General features: G+C 33.8%; 1 protein-coding gene and 1 non-coding gene across 2 annotated transcripts; both read left to right on the top strand.

Moving 5' to 3' along the window:
- The first annotated feature begins 5,972 nt into the window (after window positions 1-5,972).
- LOC127737950 (60S ribosomal protein L8-like) lies at window positions 5,973-22,051 on the top strand. Its single transcript, XM_052248921.1, has 7 exons — window positions 5,973-6,059; window positions 7,373-7,513; window positions 15,821-15,962; window positions 16,707-16,925; window positions 19,742-19,857; window positions 20,223-20,309; window positions 21,930-22,051. Exons 2-7 carry the CDS (start codon window positions 7,376-7,378, stop codon window positions 22,008-22,010), a joined length of 783 nt encoding a protein of 260 aa, XP_052104881.1. The 5' UTR covers window positions 5,973-6,059; window positions 7,373-7,375; the 3' UTR covers window positions 22,011-22,051.
- Window positions 19,108-19,180, top strand: LOC127699284 (small nucleolar RNA SNORD37). The gene has a single exon (XR_007981161.1). It is a non-coding gene; the product is annotated as a small nucleolar RNA SNORD37 (small nucleolar RNA).
- Window positions 22,052-22,251: the final 200 nt, after the last annotated feature.

Here is a 22,251-nt window from a genome sequence, read left to right as displayed (position 1 = left end):
CGGTATCTTGTTCCTTTTTATATATGTTTCATAAGAATTTATAATCTTGATTAGCAGACAACAAATGGGAGGCATTTACAAATTACTAGTATATTTTATTTCATAATAAGACTCAGCAACACGTGCTTCTCATGACATGCACGTCACAACAATACAAAGGAAAACAAACGAAAAGCTTGATATCAGTTCATGGAAAATGTACATAAGAAATGAAATTTTCGGATTGCTCCTGAAAATTAATGTATTTACAAGTTCTAAACTTTTGTTGGTCAAATTTCAGACATGTGCAGCTGCAGCTGTTTTATTAGTGATCGCTATTTTTGAGGAAATGGGTCACACTCGAAAGTCACAATTTTAACATTTTTTGCACATGTTCTAGTTAAAAAAAAAAACTGTATACAATGCACAAAATGGAGTAAGCGGTTAATCTGATGGCATAATTGATTATATGTGAACATAAACTATTATTTCCCTCGCATTTTTTTTAATATCTCAAACGGGGAAGAGCATTTTTCCCCCCATATATTTATAATTTTTTTAAAGTTTGTTTTTCTTTTATGAATTTAACAACCTTTTAAACAGGAATGCTGTTAATTAATTTCAGATCATTTTGAGCATTTTCTACAAAGTTTGACCAACGTTAATCTCAATGGAAGTTAGGACTAATATATTATTTTAGTGTAATAGTCCAGGATGGGAGCGTTTCAAAACTTTGTTTGAGTAGTATAAGATCATTTTTATTTCCCACACGAAAGATCCACATGTCAGCGGCGTTAAAGTAGACTGAAAAGGGGTGTAAAGTTCTGACTTTCCGAAATGACTGGAAAAAACCACAAACACACACATCTAGTCTTAGAGTCTAGAAGTTAGTCAGTGTCCTCTTTAATTTTTTATTTTTTTTTGCCTAAGAATGGGGGAGAAAACATAGATTTGGTACCCCTCCGGCTCCTACGCCCTTGTATAATATAAAATAAGGAGATGTGACATGGTTGCCCTATATGAGACAGCTATCCAACAGAGACCAAATAACATGATTTAAGCAATCAAATTATTTAAAATTAGGATATATTGTATGATTGCCAACGAGACAACTATCCACCAGAGTTAGGGGCCTCGGTGGCCGAGTGGTCTAAGTAGTTACTACTGTAATCACTAGCCAGTCAACACTGAGGTTGTGAGTTCGAACTCCGCTCGTGCGGGTGCACTCGATTCCAATCTTAATTGACTAGGATTGTCAGTTTTCCTATCGAATGTCGGTGGTTTTCTCCGGGCATTCCGGCTTCCTCCACCAATAAAAACTGGCCGCCACGAAATAGCCCAAAAGCGGTGCTTAAAAGTGGCGTTAAAACACAAAAAATCAAAAAATCAAAAATCCACCAGAGTTCAAATGAATTGGATATTATCAATTATAGGTTACTGTAAGGCCATCAACAATGAGAAAAACCATACCGTATAGTCAGCTATAAACGCCTCGATATGAGAAATGTGAAACAAGTCAAACGAGAAAAACTAACGGTTTAATTTATGAATACCATTTACGAAAAACAAATAAAGCCGTCATTGAACCATGCAACGACAACCACTGAATTACAGGCCCCTGACTTCAGACAGGCACATAAAGAATGTGGCGGGATTAACGTGTTTGTGGGTGCTCAATCCTCCCCCTACCCAGGACAGTGGTGTAACAGCATGTGGCATACGACCAAACTGTAAAAGTCAGTGCTAAACTCAATAGATCGGTACGAAGCACAAAAAAAAAAAAACAAAACAAAAAAACCAACTAACATAAAGACATTATATTAAATTAGGAGATATAGTATGATTGCCAACAAGACAACTATCCACCATGAACACAAGTTATATACATAAATAAGAGTACTCCGAGCGCAGTTGCTGACGGCAGAGACATATAGCAGAGACAGTATCAATTATAGTTTAGCAAAAAATCGTTATATAGCTCACTATATAAGGTCGTTTAGTCTAACACGACACATGTACGAGATGAAATTTTAAATACGTGTATATATGTTCCGGACCATTTGAGTATTTGGACCGGGCAGGCATGACCATACGCGTATACTCAAATGGTCGGACTCTTGGCGCGACGTATATTGTTCGAATTCCCTAAAAACGTCACTTTCGGCGGGACGTCATGCGTGCATGTATTTTTCCATAATATAAAAAAAAACACGCTTGAGCGATATTTGCAAAACGATGCTCCAATTCATGTTTCTCACACACGTCAACTTCTCCGCTCTTGAGATTAGTGCATTTGATTGGCACATTTTGGATATATATACAATACACGGGACAAACGTCTACGGAAGCGAATTAGCGCTACACATTTTTTCTTATATTTCGTCCTATGTTTGCGTTATTTCGCAAAAGTTTGCGTTATAATGCAAACATAGGAAGAAATATAAAAAAATTGTGTGGCGCTAATACGCCTCCGTATAAACGTCTAATGAAATCATAAGAAATTAAACACATATTACTGTTTCTGCTGTTTCCACGCCTTGAAGTTTCTATAAGGTCTTGAACAATGAAGTCAATAAAATATTGTACATTTAGCAAACTCAAGACGACTGATCCTTTTGGTGTTAACATAATGCATGCGAATTATCATTTTTATTATCATTCATCCCTGACCGAATTTTGATTTGGATCCGATTTTCTGACAACCCGTTAGTCTGACAGTGTGAAAAAAGTTGTACAGCGCTTTTTAGTTACAAGCTTACAAAAAGTCAAAATCAATTTGTGTCAATGATCTTTAAAATCTCATTTCGAAAGTTCAGATAGCGTAAAAATTTACTTTTAATTATTGAAATCCCTTATTATTTAATTAATTAATTACATCAACTCTTCAAAAGAAGTAAATTTCGTCATGGAACATTTTATTCAATTTATTTATATAATTAAGTCTAAATTGAAAACAACGTTCAATCCTATGATGTCTCTTCAGTGATGTTAGGAATCGAAACGGTATTTGGAAGGCCATATAATTTACCTCAATTAAGGATAGACTCTTGAATTCTGAAGAGTCGAAATAGGATGAACGGATCATATAAACCCGAAGGCAAATATAATACAAGACCAAACAAAAAAATATAAATAAGTCTAAATGAAAACAACGTTCAAACCTATGATTGCGTTGGATAAAAACCGCAATTTTTATACGTGTGCATGCAAAACAAATTTCTTGGAAGAGGGGTCTAAATACAGCACAAACAACATTTTCCAAAAGACCAAAAAAGTGAAAAAGTATATTTAAACAAAACGCATTTGACTAACAGGTCGAACAACGGATGTTCTTAAACCCTGCTTACTGCCATTGGCGATTGCCAAATAAACGGATCACAAGATGTAAAAAAATGGATCTTTATTATTAATTTAATACCAAACAAAAAACAATAAACTTGCGGAAAAGATGGTATACCGCAAACATGAGGTGCAGAAATTTGTACACCATATCCGGATTTCGACAATATATATAGTTATTTACAAACAAAATTACGCTATAAGGCAAGTATTCTGATTTGAACCGAAACTTTTATCCAACATGCTGGTTATTATATATATACGAAGAGAAAGCATGCCAATATAGTAGTACAAAACCGAAAGAGGTTGGACCAGTTTTCCAAAAAGTTATAACACACTGAAGGCCTTTTTTAAAAGGTCTTTAGATCTGTACGAAAATCACCACAGCTACGAGCACCTACACTTTGAGATTTCTGCAACATTATGTGGTACATCTGATCATTTACTTACCCAGATTATAAATGTTTTGAGTGGCTTGCTTTCAAAAGTTGTAATTTTGGTAGATGAATAAAATGGACGCAAAAACCAAAACAAAAGTTATAGGGAAAGTATAGGTAACATGTCCCGTTTTTCATATATAAATTAAATCATTTTGATAGATAAAAGATTTTGAAAAAATTAAAATCATTGTAAAGTTTTCTTAAACTGTAATCATTCAACCGAATAACAGTTTGATTTTTATGAATGTATGCGAATTTCTTGAAAAAGATTAAAGTATGAATAAAAGGAGTTTTGAGGGTATGTCAATGAAACAGCAGCCCACCAACTAAAAAGTTAAAAAAAAACAACTTCTATAGAGGTCAGCATAAGACCTTAAACAATACTCAATTGTGTACAAAGAACCGGGCCGGCATGTCTAGCTCTAAATTGCCGCGAGTCTTAAAAATTAAGCCGTAAAGAAATTCAAGAGTCCGCAATAACTATATCCGAGATGATTCTCATTTGGATAACGAACCTATGGCGGGGTTCAACAATCTTTCTTACGTCTACCTCAAACCGGGTCACATTCTTTGTCAAACTTTATTTCCAACAGTAAAATAAATAAATGAACAAAAATGAACGAATGTTAGAATAAATACAGGGATAAAGGAAAAGCACTAAACTCTATACTTTAGGTATAAAATATATATAAAAAACATATCAATATTAATTCTAGAACTAATTTGTAGTTTATGAATCGTTTATAATAATCATGAAACGACAAGGCATGCCAGAAAGTACAAGTGTATATAGAAATTTTGTAAATCCGAGGTTTGTAACGTCCAATTGTCGTAATCACTAACATTTAAAACTCCTTAACAACAGAATAAAAGATAGAGAGGTATATATATATGATACGTATTTTTTTTAATTTCCGAAAACAGTATCATTATTTTAAGGTAGCTCCAAATAAGCAATACATATATATATACACCTAAAAAATGACACCGATAACCACACCGACAACCTATCAACTACAATTGGCGAGATGCCTCGAAATTGTCAGCCATCGACGTCGAGCAGTTTCGCGCTAACGTTAAGGTTATCAAGGTTGGACGCAATTTTTGGGATTTATTGCGATTTATCTCCGAATCCAACACGGTGACATATTCTATTTGCTATTTTGAGAAAGCATGACAAAAGGCAGTTAACGTAGAAAAATGAGAAATGTGACATTATTAGAACCGCACGATTTCCTGCTATATAACCAGACGAATATTTAAAAAAAAAGCACGTAAAAAAAAACAATTACTGCCAAGAAATTTGACAACTACATGAAAATAAACATTGTGGAAAAACAAGTTAAGAACAAAACAAAATATTTTGAGATTCCAAAGAGCAAAACACCACAATATTCAAAACTTATTTTTCGTGAAAACATTTATCGAGTGGAACCACCTTGAAGACACTGTACTGCGCGCACTGAGCGTTGAGAGCTTCAAAACTGCTCTCGCGCACCATCAATAAATCGACGGCGCTCTCTCTACCGCTGTTTTAAAGCCAGTATTGGTATCCACAATGTACTCATACAGATGCAGATACAGATTCTTTGTCAAAATAGTGATCGAATGGAACAATCAGAAGACAGTGTATTACGCGCACCGAGCGTTGAGAGCTTCAAAACTGCTCTCATGTACCGACGCTCTCTCCACCGTTGTATCAAAAAATATTATTCGTATACATAACGTATCCATACAGATCATATCATACAGTACAGAGGGGGCTACAGATACGTAACTGTATAGTTACTGAACTGAAATCTCAGGCGTGTCAGGCACATGTAACATCAGCTAGATACATATATATTGTATGGTAACACAAATGTTAATTTCATATTGATTTTCATGTCACTTCTGTTGTTTTTGATGAATGCAGGCATACAATTGCTAAAAACTCTCCCCACTTATCTTTAATATAACTATTATGATTAACTAATTCTATGTTTTAAAACTGTAATGACTATCCTTTGAATTAATAATAATATTGCCTTTATTCCCTTATCTGTACATAGGTTTATATGTTCCTTTATGTTTTAAGGTGTATATATTAGCTTCAATTATACCCTATGGGTAGTGCTCCACAATTAATGGAGGAACATACAAGAAACTGAACTAATCAATATGTACATTGTTGTCTATACTTTTCCAAAGTAATATTTTAGGTACTTAGTGAAACTGATCTGGTACCTTGGTTGTAAAATGTTCTTTGAAAACCAGTCACCGTCAACTTCCTTTTCCGGTCTATATTTTTACTAGATACCCGTGAGTGAAATATTATCGCTAGAAATCCATCTTCATCTCTGACTTTTGCCTCACAAAACATCGCTTGACACCAATATTCATACAAATTATACGTATTCTTTTTGAAAATAAGATAATACCCAAGTTATTTAAACACATTTCTAACCAAACAACATGCAGGTATCTCTGAATGATACTCGTATACCATACCTGCATGAATTAGACTGCTTTCTTCGTACCATTAAAAACTGTGCTAAATGCTTTAACCTAACCAGCTTAGTAATAAATAAACAGCTTATTTTAGACCCAAGTACATTATTATGCGCATGTGACTGTAGATGCAAATGACTTGAAATGTACTGACAACTGCTTCAAAGTGGAGTACATAAATAGGAAACTCTGCTATGCCTTACATACCAAAAGAAATGAACTTTTGAAAGCTCTGCCGTCAAGCAAACGAAAGGGCCATTGAATGTAGCCAACATTCACCCCACGGGCATTATTTTTACTTTTTTGTATACCCAAGACCACTGTAAATATAGTCCTGTAAATATATATAGTGAACTTTTAAACCGATTCTGAAAAGATGTGCTCCTTTGAAGGAGGGAATTCCTTATACAGATACAGATATGGTATATAGCTATATAGGTGTAACTGACGGTCTTCGTTTATTATTATGTTTACGTAAACAGTACACCGTACTCATACTAATCTTTTCTTCTGAACGCAATATTAAATTGTAAAATTATAATAACGGTAGTAGATAGGTATAATTTGCAAACTAGTTACTAACAAATCCCCATACACCTTATCGCTATTCCTGGCTGACCCGAGAATCTGTCCCGCTTGAACTATTGACGTCATACAACAATCACTTTTCCATTGAGGCGTCAGATATTTTGTATTATGACGTCAAAATTTTACGAGAACCTGTGTGATGTCCAGTAATGGCAGACAAATAGCGATAAGGTGTATTAGAATCCTCATTTTCTACCAGTCTCACAGGCACTTGTTTCTATCGACCTTCCCATGCCGATAGAAATAAGTGCATGTGCGCAGTCTACATCGTAAGTCACTAGTCCGATTCCCCAGACTAGTAAACTTTCATACACCTTAAGCAGGTAAAAATTGAAAAGAAAACATATTTGCCTTTCTGGATCTCTTTTAAAGTTTAAAAAAAATCCGACCTTCAATGATACAAATGTAGCCATGCTATCAAATAATCAAAACGACAGTTTTAGTTGTATATGAATAAATAACATGGTTGTCATTATTCAAATAAACAATATTCCATGAGTCATATTTACTAGTGATAAATATTTGCTTGTTTTTAGATAATGGGAAGAGTAATTAGGTCCCAGAGAAAAGGGCCTGGAAGTGTTTTCAAGGCCCGCACAAGAAACAAAAAGGGTAGAGCAGCTTTTAGACCAGTTGATTTTGCTGAAAGACATGGTTATATCAAAGGATGTATCAAGGTATTTGTAATACTAAATTTAGAATGCTGGTATTCAAACTCTGGGCTAAACTTGTATAATATTGCTATTTTCATTTTCTGTATTATATTTGTTTATCATGAATGAATGCAGGGACTCGACTTTACTTTTTTTCTCCAGGAGATAGCTGGGCCCCAAAATGTATTTTCTGGGGTCCAGTTGAAATTTCAGGTGCCCAACCAGTTTTATACTGATAGAATAACAGTGTGTGAAACCTTCGCTCGCCAACTCCCCAAAGGCGAGTAAGAAACGGATATGGCGAGCACTGATACTTGGTAACTCGCCAATGTGGCGAGTGATATAAAATACTTCAACTGGCCAGAAAAAAATTCTCTGGCCAGTTGAAGTATTTTGACAGTTGTGAGGCCTTATATTGTCAAAGGTCCATGAATTTTAAGTCTGTTGAACTAATTTCAATGTGCAGTGTTATTAAAAATGATATCCCTAGCTCCTAAACAGTTTATTTATCGCAATTGGCAAACTAAAACATTATTATGATGACCTTGACACTTCATTGAAACAGCATGCTAAAACCTACTATACGATCCCCACCTCACGGATTTTAATTTCTTGACATGACTAAAATAAACGTATTATGCATACAGTTGGGTATCAGTGAGTTACAAATAAAACATTTAATATTTGTTTTACCTTCCTGTCCATGTACCGTTCCTACTCGCTTATTAGTCGGAAAATTGGGAGTAAAATTCATAATCCAGAGAGGGGGACCGACTAATAGACGAGATCTAGCGACCAGAGGAAAAATCCAAGCTTGAGAAAAGTGGTCAGGAGTGAATTTCCTGGTCAAAACTACGTTTTTGATTGCCAAACCTACATAAATCAATAAATAAAAAGTTTTTGTTGACAATAAATGACTACAATACTGTCTTTGTGTTTTATTTGTTCTTTGGTAAACATTTTCTGCAAATTCGTGTTGAAATTCTACTGTTTCCGGTTTGTGTATTGATTTTCATGGTCACATGGTTTTCCTATAAACCCAAAAGAAGAGCCAAGAACCAAAAATGAAAAGGAGATAACAATGTACCAAATATGTGAAAGGATGTTTTCAACGGAGTTATTGTGTCATTATTGTGATATCATGATACCAATTCAATGCTTATAAATCATATAATAATCAAAAAATAATTTTAAGATTCATTCCCAAAATCAAAATATTATTCATTAAAGTGTCTCAGGTAAACAAAAATTACAAAATTGATTGACAAGCCAATATAATCCATTGATAACCCCAATTAAGAGACAAAGAGTTGTATTTACTAAAGGTGTGAAAACTATCAGTGATAGGTAAACAGATGACACTAATGAGTTGGAGTTAGTTATTTTAATATATTGATTAGCTTCACTTAATTTTTTTAATCCTTTAATCATCACAATATAATAAGAATTATGAAGTGTACATGCTCATTTAACACCAAGTTATGTATGCTGTTAAAAATATTTTCATCAAGTGTTGATTGACTTTAAATTTTTCAGGTTCATATTGGTTTATATTCGCTTTTCTCAAACAATAGGCAGTGATATTGTTGTCTTTTTTCAAAACTACCTCTACCGTTTTTTATTGGGAAAAATGCATATTTTTTAATGAAATTGGGAAATTTGTATATTTTATTCTAAACACATCTCCGATTTTTTTCTGACCTTTGCTGTCTTTTTTGTACTGTTTTTTCATGTATATTTTGATTGTCAGACATTTTCAACCTGAAAGGTACTTTTCGGAGAGGGGAAAGAAACAGAAGCAATGATGGTACTTAATGCATTGAAACCCACAAACACCATGATGATTCTGATCAGAAAACCGGATCTCAAAAGTGCTTTCTAATATCAAAATAATAACATGAATACGATATTTACAAACATTACTACCAATGCCATCACTGTTTGGGGAAAATGTAAAACTTTTTGGGAGGAATTTTAAGCCATTTTTTTTAGAAATTGGGAATTTTCTCTAGGGGAAAAAGCCGAATTTCGGCTGTAATTTGTGGCAAACAATATCACTGATAGGTTATTAGTCATACCCTACAAAATCATTGATGCATTATGTAAACAACACATGGCTAATCTAACATTTGAACAGTGAACAAAACAAGAGAAATGAATACATCTTTATTATTAACAGCAATATAAATTATCATGATGAGCATCAACTAAATTCAAACCAAACAAACATTAATGCAGAAATGAATATTATTCCTGGATTTGCATTGGTTTTACCGGCGTTCAGTTACTGTCAGCTGAAAAAAAAAATGCCCAAATTTTGTCCGACTTATACGAGGGTCAAGACTAAATCCTTAGAATTTGGAGCTGAAAAGGGCCCCCGACTTATAGTAGGATCGACTATTAGGCGAGTATCTACGGTATGTTTATTTTAAGCAAAATACAGGATGGGCATTGTATTTGTTGACCAGATTTGAAAGCCATTTTTTATACTATTCTGAATATTTAACAAGTTCAATCTGGAGTCAAATTATGAAATAGTAATTTCAAAATGGAATAGTTTTTAAGGCTGAATAATTTAAACAAACAAAAGGAACTAAACACAAAAAGCAAAACCAGAAACTAAACATAAAAAGGCCTTTGGTGCAGAACAGTGTAATTATTCATGTTTTTTAAAATAATTCTAGTAGAAGAGGCTGCTCAATAACTTCAGCATTTGTACAGTACTAAGATTTATCCATAATCATTGGAATAAGGAAGTCTGGTTATGACAAAAACACTTTTGACTTGTCAGTTGTGGTAAAAATGTTTTTGAAACCCCTCTCCTAAGGTAATCACAAGATCAGTGTTCTCGAAAACTGTCGGTCCTGACCGCCAAAAGTCGGCTAGGACCGACAATTGCATGTGTAGTGTCAGTCCTGATGACCGACAACATTTTGGTGGTTGTTCACTTTTGTTTTTTAACATCTTTTCGGTATTTAGATAGCTTTTGAACTGGTTGCTGATGTAAACAATAACTACATAGCTCAAAATTACAGTAATACTTTTGAAAAAGAACCAGTCGTCGGTTTCTTTGGTATTCAGATAGTTTTTGTACTGGTTACTACTGTAAATTAACTTTTGTAGCATAGCTCAAAATTACGGTAATACTTTTGATAAATAACCAGTCATAAAAGTCATCATGGCTTCGGCATGGCCCATTTCGTTCAGAGAGGTAGTCCAAGATTACTCTGACTCTGACGTGCAACGGCTGTTTTGCCAGACAAGTTGGGGCGGACCCACAGCCCCAGCTTGTCTGGCAAAATAGCCGTTCGACGTCAGAATAATCTCGGACTATCAGTGAGGGTGCTAAACCAGAGGACTCTGTATTTGAACAAAGACTTTTACAGAGACTGAACATTTTTTCTATATTACAAGACTTAGTCTTTTATTTCTATCATTTTAATGCACTTTTCACTGTAAATGATTGCAGTGGACACAGCTTTAAACTAATAAAGCCTCGATGTAATTCGTCATTTCGTTAAAGGCATTTTTACTAACGATTTATAAACGATTGGAACAGTTTACCCAAATTGTTGTGTCTGCAAATACTGTTGATAACTTTAAAATACAACTTGATCATCATTGAGTAGATGTTATGGACCAGTTCTAGTGATAAATTATTTTTATTACAATTTTTTATTGTTTCTTAATATGAGTGGATTAGCATTAGGAAGAAATTTAATACCAGCTCTTATGATGAATTTGGACTTCTTTTAATATTAACTATTTAAAATTTTAATTATTCGTCAACCAAAAGTGACCAATAAAATGCAGGATTGTTATGAGTTTAGCTTTTAAAACAAGTACGAATTTGGGTGGGCTAAAAAAGGATTGAATTTCATTATACATGAGCCCTTAATAGACCCTACAGGTAGTATAATGCATGAGACATAAAACAAAAATGAAATCAAGCATGTTATCAAACTGACAAAGTATAAAAATTAGTGAACAATGCAAAGTTTAAACTTTCATTAAAAAAACCTAACATATAACATAGAAACTAGGATGGAATTAATATAGTATTGATCAATGACTTTCATGTAACTAATAGGTGTTTGATAAATTCAAATAAAATTACAGGACCACCAGATTTTCTCAAGGACCACCAGATTTTTAGTCTTGGTGGTCCCAATGACCACCAGTAAAAAAAAGATTTCGAGAACTCTGCAAGATAAGTTGACTGCTCCCTTATGATAAATGAGACTACTATATTTAAATAGAAATTTAAATTGTTAAGTTAAATGTACCAGTTATATATAGATTTAAATGATGAACATAAGTACATGCATTTAGTAAGTGGAATGGAATAATATGTTTTAATAATTATGTATGTAAAAGACGGAGAGTTCCAAAAGTAAATCACTCGCCAAGCTGGCAAGTGGAATTTCAATTAGGCGAGTTGAAATGAAAAGCTGCTTGCAAATTTGGCGAGTAAGGAAAAAAAGGTTTCATACACTGGAATAAAACTAAAATGTACTTTTCATATACTTTTAAGATGAAAAGGAGAGCTACATGTATAGTGAATAGATTTTTTAGCTCACCTGGCCCAAAGGGCCAAGTGAGCTTTTCTCATCACTTGGCGTCCGTCGTCGTAAGCTTTTTACAAAAATCTTCTCCTCTGAAACCACTGGGCCAAATTTAACCAAACTTGGCCACAATCATCATTAGGGTATCTAGTTTAAAAAATGTGTCCGATGACCCCGCCAACCAACCAAGATGGCCGCCATGGCTAAAAATAGAACATAGGGGTAAAATGTAGATTTTTGCTTATATCTCTGAAACCAAAGCATTTAGAGTAAATCTGACACGGGTAAAACTGATTATCAGGTCAAGATCTATCTGTCATACAATTTTCAGACAAATCTGACAACCTGTTGTTGGGTTGCTGCCCCTGAATTGGTAATTTTAAGGAAATTTTGCAGTTTTTGGTTATTATCTTGAATATTATTATAGATAGAGATAAACTGTAAACAGCAATAATGTTCAGCAAAGTAAGATCTACAAATAAGTTTCATGACCAAAATTGTCAGTCGACCCCTTTAGGAGTTATTGCCCTTAATAGTCAATTTTTAACAATTTTATGTAAATTTTTGTAATCTTTTACAAAAATCTTCTTCTCTGAAACTACTGAGACAAATTTAACCATGCTTGGCCATAATCATTATTAGGGTATCTAGTTTAAAAAATTTGTCCGATGACCCCGCCTTCCAACCATCATGGCCGACTTGGTTAGAAATAGAACATAGGGGTAAAATGCAGTTTTTGGTTTATATCTGAAACTAAAGCATTTAGAGCAAATCTGACAGGTGGCAAAAATGTTCATCAGATTTAGATTTATCTGCCCTGAAATTTTCAGACGAATCCGACAACCCGTTGTTGGGTTGCTGCCTCTGAGTTAGTAATTTTACAAAAAGTTTGCAGTTTTTATACGACCGCAAAAATTAAAAAATTTTTGGTCGTATATTGGTATGACGTTGGCGTCGGCGTCGTCTGAAGACACATTAGTTTTCGCACTCTAACTTTAGTTTAAGTGAATGGATCTCCATGAAATTTTACCATAAGGTTCAATACCACGAAAGGAAGGTTGGGATTGATTTTGGGGGTTATGGTACCAACAGTTAAGGAATTAGGGGCCAAAAATAAGCATTTTTGTAACTTCCAGACAATAACTTGTGTGTAAGTGTATGGATCTCTCTGACATTGTACCACAAGGTTCCATATCACAAAGGAAAGGCTTAATTGATTTTGGGGGCAATTGCCTTAAAATTTTAGGAATTAGGGGCCAAAAAAGGGGCAAAAAACAAGCATTTTTCTAGTTTCATGACAATAACTTGTGTGTAAGTGTTTGGATATTTCTGAAATTGTACTACAAGGTTCCATATCACAAAGGGAAAGCTGGAATTGAGTTTGGGGGTAATTGCCCGAAACGTTAAGGAATTGGGGGCCAAAAATAAGCATTTTTCTAGTTTCCAGACAATAACTTGTGTTCAAGTGTATGGATCTCTCTGAAATTGTACTGCAAGGTACCATACCACAAAGGGAAGGCTGGGATTGAGTTTGGGGGTGATGAATCATAAGGGGGTTCAAAAAATTTGGAAGGGGGGGGATTTTTTTTTTACTTTTTTTTTATTTTTTTCATTTTTTTTTTTTTTTTAAATTTTCCATTTTAAGTTGGTTATTTCTGATTAATATTTAAAAGCAAATAATAATGATATGGTAGGAGATACACACCAAACAGGATGTGTAAATTATTATATAATAAGTATTGTACAATAGCAAGAAATTTTCAATTGCACAGTATTGCACAATAGCAAGAAATCTTCAATTGCACAGTATTGCGCAATAGCAAGAAATATCCAATAGCACAATATTGCGCAATAGCAAGAAATTGTCAATTGTACAGTATTGCGCAATAGCAAGAAATATTCAATTGCACAGTATTGTGCAAAAGAAGATACTTCGTATAAATTGCTTATTTCTTGATCAATTTCAATGGGGTTTTATTCTTGAATTCTTGGGGTTCTTTAATATGCTGAATCTAACCGTGTATTAAGTTTTTGGATTTTGGGCCCCGTTTTTAAATTGGTCCACATTGAGGTCCAAAGGGTCCAAAATTTAACTTTGTTTGGTTTCATCAAAAATTGAATTATTGGGGTTCTTTGATATGCCGAATCTAACCGTGTATTTAGATTCTTAATTTTTGGTTCCGTTTTCAAATTGGTCTACATTAAGGTCCAAAGGGTCCAAAATTAAACTTAGTTTGATTTTAACAAAAATTGAATTCTTAGGGTTCTTTGATATGCTGAATCTAAACATGTATTTAGATTTTTGATTATGGGCCCAGTTTTCAAGTTGGTCCAAATCGGGGTCCAAAATTAAACTTTGTTTGATTTCAACAAAAATTGAATGTATGGGGTTCTTTGATATGCTGAATTTAACCATGTATTTAGATATTTGATTTTTGGGCCCCGTTATCAACTTTGTCCACATTGAGGTCAAAAGGGTCCAAAATTAAACTTTGTTTGATTTCATCAAAAATTGAATTCTTGGGGTTCTTTGATATGCTGAATCTAACCATGTATTTAGATTTTGGATATTGGACCATAATAGGTGAATGTCCAATTTAAAATTTTTAAGTTCTTAGACCACATTTATTCTGTGTCAGAAACCTATGCTGTGTCAAATATTTAATCACAATCCAAATTCAGAGCTGTATCAAGCTTGAATGTTGTGTCCATACTTGCCCCAACTGTTCAGGGTTCGACCTCTGCGGTCGTATCAAGCTGCGCCCTGCGGAGCATTTTATTTGTTATTATCTTATATATCATTATAATATCCAGAGTTCACGAAAATGGTCGGTCCTGTCGGTCAAAATGAGGCTCGGACCAGTATTTTGAAGGCTAGTGCCGGTCCCAATGACCGATGTAAAAACGGCCGTTGTAGTGCATATTTCGGCACTTTTTTACATCGGTTATTAGATGTACCGCAACTGTTTCCAATAAGTGCTTACATCGGTTATCAGATGTATCCGCTGCCAATTTCCGGTACTGGTTTACGGATTTATTATAAACAAACCAAAGCGGCGATCTACACGTGGCCTACTTAATTTGTCCATAGAGCCATCCCTGGCAAACAATCGGCGATTGAACCCTACAATGGAGCAAACAAATACTGTAACAGCGGAGAAAGTGATTCAGATGATGAAATGGATAGTGAAGATGACTTTAAATAAGAACAATCAGAAGACCTGAACTGGTTTTTCATTGTTAATTTGCCTGTGGGTGCGAAGAATAAAACTAATATTAATAAAGTTATTTTTCGATAAAATATGTATCAGTTTTTTTTCAGGGTAAAATTGAGAGATTTTGTAGGACTGGCTAAAATTTTGTAGGACTGACAAATAATCATGCCTTGTCGGTCCCATGACCGACGGGTCAAAATAAGTTTTCGCGAACTCTGAATATCTAATATCTAATACTATTAATTATGATTTTAACCTTATTTAACATGATTTCCAAAGCATTAGTAAATACAGGTGAGCGACACAGGCTCTTGAGAGCCTCTAGTTTTTTTTATCTATACATGATTAGCAGTTAGAGACTTGCAATTTTATATCAGTTCTAATGAGACATAATGAAGGAAACAGTTATCCTTGTTTCATGATTTAGCAGAAATATTAGCAGTGTGCCAATTGCTGTTTTTCCTGTGTGGTTGCTTTTAAGTTTCGTATTATTGCTAAGTACATATTGTGTACCATGTACCTAAAAATGAACAAGATTTTATGTTTTTTAGGACATTATACATGACTCAGGTCGTGGTGCTCCTCTTGCTAAAGTGGTATTCAGAGATCCATATAGATTTAAACAAAGAACAGAGACCTTTGTAGCAGCCGAAGGAATGTACACTGGGCAATTTGTTTATTGTGGCAAAAAAGGTTTTTTAACAATATTAATAATCTATTAAAATACAATAGATAGTTCATTTAACTAAAAACACATAATCTTTGATATAAATTCTAATTAAATTTCTGAATTAACCAATATATTTTCTGGGTGTGACCCCATCTTATAAAATTGTTTTGTGAGAAGACTATTTTGAAGTTGCAATGTATTAATAGTAGTATTTATCTCAATTCTACACGAATAGATAATGATACTTTATGAACACAACTCTAGTATTTTAGACATATAAGGGGAGGAAACCTTGATTTTGATTTTACCAGTGAATATCACTGGTCATAAACTAAATTTATGGTGTATTTTGGATTTCAAGCTAATATTTTTTTAATCGTGCATCAAATTTTGGTAGTTTTCCTGGCCTGCCAATAATACAGCACATGTATGTTTTCACAACATTATTATTCTCTTGCCCTTTTATTCACTGTCAATCTTTGTCATAAGATAGCTATAAATAAAATTGAGAATGGAAATAAAGGTTACTTAAAACTGCATCCAAACAGATTTCATGGCAAACTATTATATTTTTCTAATATTTTCAGATTGAAATCAAATCATTGATAATGTCTTCTGATTTTAGTTGTAAGGTCAGCAATTGAAGTTGATGAAGGGTCTTGTCACATTACACAACTGTACAAATTTAGCATTAATATTAATTGATAATAAGCTTTGATGGAAATATGATTGACTGCAGTCAGTTTCATTTTTTAATGATTTTGCAGCCTCTCTCCAGATTGGCAATATTTTACCAGTTGGTGTGATGCCAGAAGGAACCATTGTATGCTCACTGGAAGAGAAAACAGGTGACCGAGGACGATTGGCCAAAGCTTCAGGTGGCTATGCCACAGTAATCTCACATAACCCAGATACCAAGAAGTCAAGGGTAAAACTGCCATCAGGCGCCAAAAAAGTTATCCCATCAGCAAACAGAGCTATGGTTGGTAGGTATATACATGGGTTTAAAATGCAAAATATATTCAAAAGATTTTATGTCAATCTTTTTCAAAATTAATTGTTTATAATTGCACACTTACCTGAACATAACTTTACTTCTATATAGAACGACTTTTGTCACTTACCTACATTTTTTATACGCCCATCAAAAATTTTGACGGGACGTATTATGGTATACAAATGGCCGGTGTCCACATGTCGCACCGTAACTTGAGAACGACTTATCCAAATTTCATGAAACTTCACATAGTTGTTTCTTATGATGGTCAAACGATCTGAATACTTTTTGGTGAAAATAAGATTAAAACTTTTTGAGTTACGGGACTTTGTAACTAAAGCAGGGGGTGGGGTGCTTTTTTCACATGTCGCGTCTTATCTCAAAAAAGTTTTATGATTATTGCTTAAAACTTTACACACTTCTTAGTTATATTAATCTAAAGATCTGTATTCTTTTTGGTGATGATTCAAAATTTTATTTTTGAATAATTGATTTTTTTATAAAAAAAAGGGGGGGGGGGGGGGGTTTCACGCCGTGCCGTATCTCAGAAACGTTTTATGATTATTGCATAAAACCTCACACACAAGACGACAGGCGTATCATGCGCTTGGGACGCAGCTGTTTATTAAATGTTAGCAGATATAAATTGATTTCTTATATATGTCTGAAAATAATAATGAATACTGCTAAATGATGAATACAAAAACATTCTTCACTTTGACCTGAATCAAAGGTGATGAACACACTAAAAGTATCTGAAGCAGATTCTCATTCTCATCTATCTTTGCAGCCATGTTGTGGCTAGGATGGTCTAGTTGTTTACATTTTCGTCCTTTGGTCTTTAGCTTTGCTTTTAGTTAAATCATTGACAATCATTCCACATCTCTTATATGGGTTGCTTTTATATGCATATGGAATAAGTTATTAAGATAGCGGAATGGTTTAATTTAAGCTATATAAAATTGAAATTACTTGAGTAACAACAATAATAAGCTCTTGACATCTAGGTTTCTTAGGACAGTACAGTCCAGTGAACTAATGTTATTGCAATCTGTCCAATTTTAGCTTGAGAAAACATTTGTTAAAAAGTTCCTGGTATTATGTTAATGTGTTGTCCTCAGTCACCATTATTTTAATTTGAAAATGTTTTGTTTTATATTGATGTTCCTTGGAAGGATTAACAGTCCTGTATTTATAATATAGGATTTGGCCTTACCCATTTCTGAAATAGAGGGGAGCTTGGAGTTTAAAGTTGTCTTTACTAGATCTTTGCCAGGCTCATTATTACTTTAGTCAGGTGTTAGTTCTAATAGGCGAGTAGGTCCTAATCCAGCAAGGGATGGATCCCCACCTATACATTTACTCCTCAGTGGGCCATTCCTATAAAGAGGATAAGAGAGAATTCCTGAGGATTTGAATTTTTTGCGTTTAAGACTTTTTTTGTTCCACATTTGTTCACTAGGTCATTTTAATCATGTTTTGAAAGTGCAATATTCTGTTGTATTAACAAACATGCTACAGACCTGACAAGTCATATAAGGAGATTGAGTGAACTGATGGAATTCATATTTTTTCACTAACCTGCCCATAATAACAAGTAAAACTTAGCTTGCCCCTCAGGATTTCTACAAGAATACAGTAGTGTTGTTGGAATGTTCTTTGTTGTCTTATATGCGCTTTTTGGGGAAAGCAAAATGAGGGTCCAAAAATAATCACAAGTCTTAAAGCACGAAGTGTTGATTGAGACAAGGACAAATAAAACAAAATATATTAAATCTTTAAAATGTTGAGCATCACCACCCCTACAACCTTTTTGAGATAAATAATTCACAATAACATGAAAAAAACTTTAAATACATTAACTGCTTTTTCATATCCATCCCCACTTTTCAAAAATTATTTTTCATCAAGTTTAAATGCTACCAAATCAGGATTTCTTTTTAAAACATATTTATCTTCCATTGCCCCAAAATTCAAACTCTTGTTCTGTAATAACAGACATGTTGTAGATTAATATTGAGACTATCTGGACATCTGAGCATTTAACACAGCAAGTCTGCTAGGAGTCTTCCATTGCAAGTACTTGGGCGTAACCGTTGTACTGTTTAATATTAGTTATGAGGACTCTGTCTTACAAAAAATTCACTAAATAAAAAGCAGAATATGATTTGATAAATGATGATTAAAAATATTCTTCACTTTGACCTGAATCATTTGTGATGAAAATTTAAAAAGTTTCTGAATCAAAGTTATTCTGAATTATTTCTTTTATATAGAGGGGTGTTTAACTCGGGTCGAAATGAATTAATTTTTTAGGTGGTCAGGATTTTGTTAGCCATACTGATTTTTGAAATCAAAAAGAAAAGCGCATTGTTAAAACAAATATGAAAACACTTGCTCTAAAAAATAAATTGCAATCAACAAAAATTGCTATGCATGTTGGAGTTAAAAACTTTGTGAATAGTATTAAAATTAATATGGGAGAATATTTATAAAGGAAATTATTCTTTTTATGCCCTGCCTGTAATAGTAGATGTGCATTATGTTCTCAGATCTGCATTTGTGGTTTGTCTGCCCATCCTGTATCAGGTTAAGTTTTGGTTAAAAGCCATGTGTGATCAAACTTGTTTTATTATGAAGTGAACTTTTTAGAATATGTACAAAATTCAAGTTTTGACCCAGATTTCTAACCATGGAATTAAGATCTTGACAGTGGGACATGGTGTCATATGGATGCATAATCTTGTTAAGAAAAATGTATTAATTACTCTGATAGAAGTCATAAAAAGTTGTTATTAATTGTAGGAATTGTATCTGGTGGTGGACGTATTGACAAACCCATGTTAAAGGCTGGTCGTGCATACTTCAAATACAAGGCAAAGAGAAACTGCTGGCCTAAAGTTCGTGGTGTGGCTATGAACGTATGTATATTTACAGCTACATGTAACACTGCCTCTGTGTAGGCCATTTGAAGCCAACATACATGCTAAGTTTTGCCATCCTCCATTTAGTAGATGTAAGGTTGAGAAGTCTAAATAATATTTACTGTTAGTAGATTTAAAATTGATTAATTCCTATGAAAACCATATAATCTCTAAATAGTATAAAAGGAGGATACAGAAGTGTTACAATACAACCTGCATTTGCATCTGATTTTTTGCATCTCTTGACAACTAGGAAATGATTAGATTTTTACTTTGTTAATGGTTTAAACCTGAGACTAAAAATTTCTGATACATTTAAAATGGGAATGTAAGTTACAATCATTCTTCTATTGTATTTGTAGCCCGTTGAACATCCCCATGGTGGTGGTAACCATCAACATATTGGTAAAGCCTCAACAGTAAGAAGAGACACATCAGCTGGTAGAAAGGTAAGGAGAAATTTCACTTGTAGTGAAGCTTTATATTGTTAATGTAGTTCAGTAGTGTTTTTATACACCCGTTTAAGGGACGTATTATGGTATACCATTGTCTCTCTGTCTGTCATCAACATGTCGGACAATACCTCAAAAACGCTTTAACCAATTTGCAAGAAACTTTGGTGACTTGTTTATATATATTGATGTGAGCTCCCTTTTGATTTTTATGTTTTTAGATTTTACGTTTCCGAGTTATGGGTTTTATTCATTAAAAAAGGGGAATTTTCCAGTTATCGGACAATAACTCAAAAATGCTTTGAGCAGTTTTCATGAAACTTTGGCAAATTGTTTATATCTATTGACGTAAGCTCCCTTTCGATTTTTATATGGGATTTTATTCATAAAAAAGGGTTGATTTTCAAGTATTCAGACAATAACTCCAAAGTGCTTTGAGTAGTTTTCTTGAAACTTCAGTGACTGGTGTATATCTATTAAAATAACCTCCCTTTACTTTTTATGCTCCCGCCGTAGCGGAGGGGGCATTAAGTTTTACCCTTGTCCGTCTGTACATATGTCTGTTCGTACGTCCCAAAGTTGGTTTCTGTTCTCTAACTTTAGTATGCCTCAACGAAATGTTATGAAACTTATACACAATGCTTTTTACCACAAAACACAGATTAAGTTTGAATTTTGGTGGCGTCACTATAACCGTTCTCGAGTTATGCCCCTTTACAAATGGACAAATTGCTGAATTTTTTGTTTCTGTTTTCTAACTTGAGTTTGCCTCAACCAAATGTTATGAGATGTATACTCAATGCTTATTACCACATAATACAGATCAAGTTTGAATTTTGTTGGTGTCACTTTTACCGTTCTAGAGTTATGCCTGTTTACAAATGGAAAAATGGCTGAATTTTTCGTTTCTGTTCTCTAATTTAAGTTAGCCTCAACCGAATGCTATGAGACTTATACACAATACTTATTACTACAAAACTCAGATTAAGTACAATTTTGGGTAGCGTCACTTTTACTGTTCTTCAGTAATGTCCCTTTATAACTGTATATGATATGCAAGCGGGGGCATCATCTGTGTCCATGGACACATTCCCCATTTATTTTATTAAGTTCTGATGACATTGAGGAGTTATGGAACTTTATTCTTTGAAATAGCGACAGGTGTATCATGCGCTCATGGCACAGCTCTTTATGTCGTTATAACCAGAGTATCATCTAGAGTAACCTGTTTTTTTTGGGGGTCTTGGTTTTTTACGTTAATATCAATGTGGCATATTTTTACCAGATAAGCCATTTAGGCTCCTGAAGTCTCTAGTTGTATAGTATGATAAATATGTAGTTCCCAATAATTCACTTGGCTTACAAAATATATCGTGTACATCAGTAAAAAAATACTTTCTGAAGATAAAATATTATGGGGCTGATTTTGTTTCTTAATAACCCTGTTCCTTGCATAAATAAATTATTGATGTAAAACATGAGTCTGTTCAAACATATCAAGGCTACAGATTTGTTCAATTAATATATCGGAATAAACAATTTATTGACCTCTTTTCACACTATGATATAAATAACCAATGTTTCACTCATAATGATTACTCTTATCTCTGTTCACAGGTTGGTCTTATTGCTGCCCGTCGTACTGGAAGAATCCGAGGTACAAAGAAACTGCCAGTTAAAGGAGGAGAGAAAGAATAAATTAATGGGACTGAATAAAATAAATAAAAAAATCCAAGTTATTTTGATAGAGATAGTCAGAACTTCCTGACATCATATATTTTAACAAATGAGAGTATTGCCTGACCTGGCAAAGTCGAATGAGTGTACTTCCTGACACGACATAAAAAACTAAGTGTACTTGAGGGTTTTAGCTAGGATTTTGAGGGCTTCAGTAACTTTTGCGCGAGATGAAATTCAACCTTATTTTGGGTAACAGCAA

This window comes from Mytilus californianus, unplaced genomic scaffold (genome assembly GCF_021869535.1).
Source record: "Mytilus californianus isolate M0D057914Y unplaced genomic scaffold, xbMytCali1.0.p SCAF_4, whole genome shotgun sequence".
NCBI classification, from domain to species: domain Eukaryota; kingdom Metazoa; phylum Mollusca; class Bivalvia; order Mytilida; family Mytilidae; genus Mytilus; species Mytilus californianus.
The sequence above is the reverse complement of the archived record's forward strand: the minus strand, read 5'-3'. Positions and strand labels throughout refer to the sequence as shown.

What these genes read in the sequence shown, in the direction of transcription:
- LOC127737950 (XM_052248921.1), top strand. Translation starts at nt 7,376, where the DNA reads ATGGGAAGAGTAATTAGGTCCCAGAGAAAAGGGCCTGGAAGTGTTTTC. An exon ending in TGTTTATTGTGGCAAAAAAG is followed by an intron (nt 15,963 to 16,706) that starts GTTTTTTAACAA and finishes ATGATTTTGCAG; the next exon opens with CCTCTCTCCAGATTGGCAAT. An exon ending in AGCAAACAGAGCTATGGTTG is followed by an intron (nt 16,926 to 19,741) that starts GTAGGTATATAC and finishes TATTAATTGTAG; the next exon opens with GAATTGTATCTGGTGGTGGA.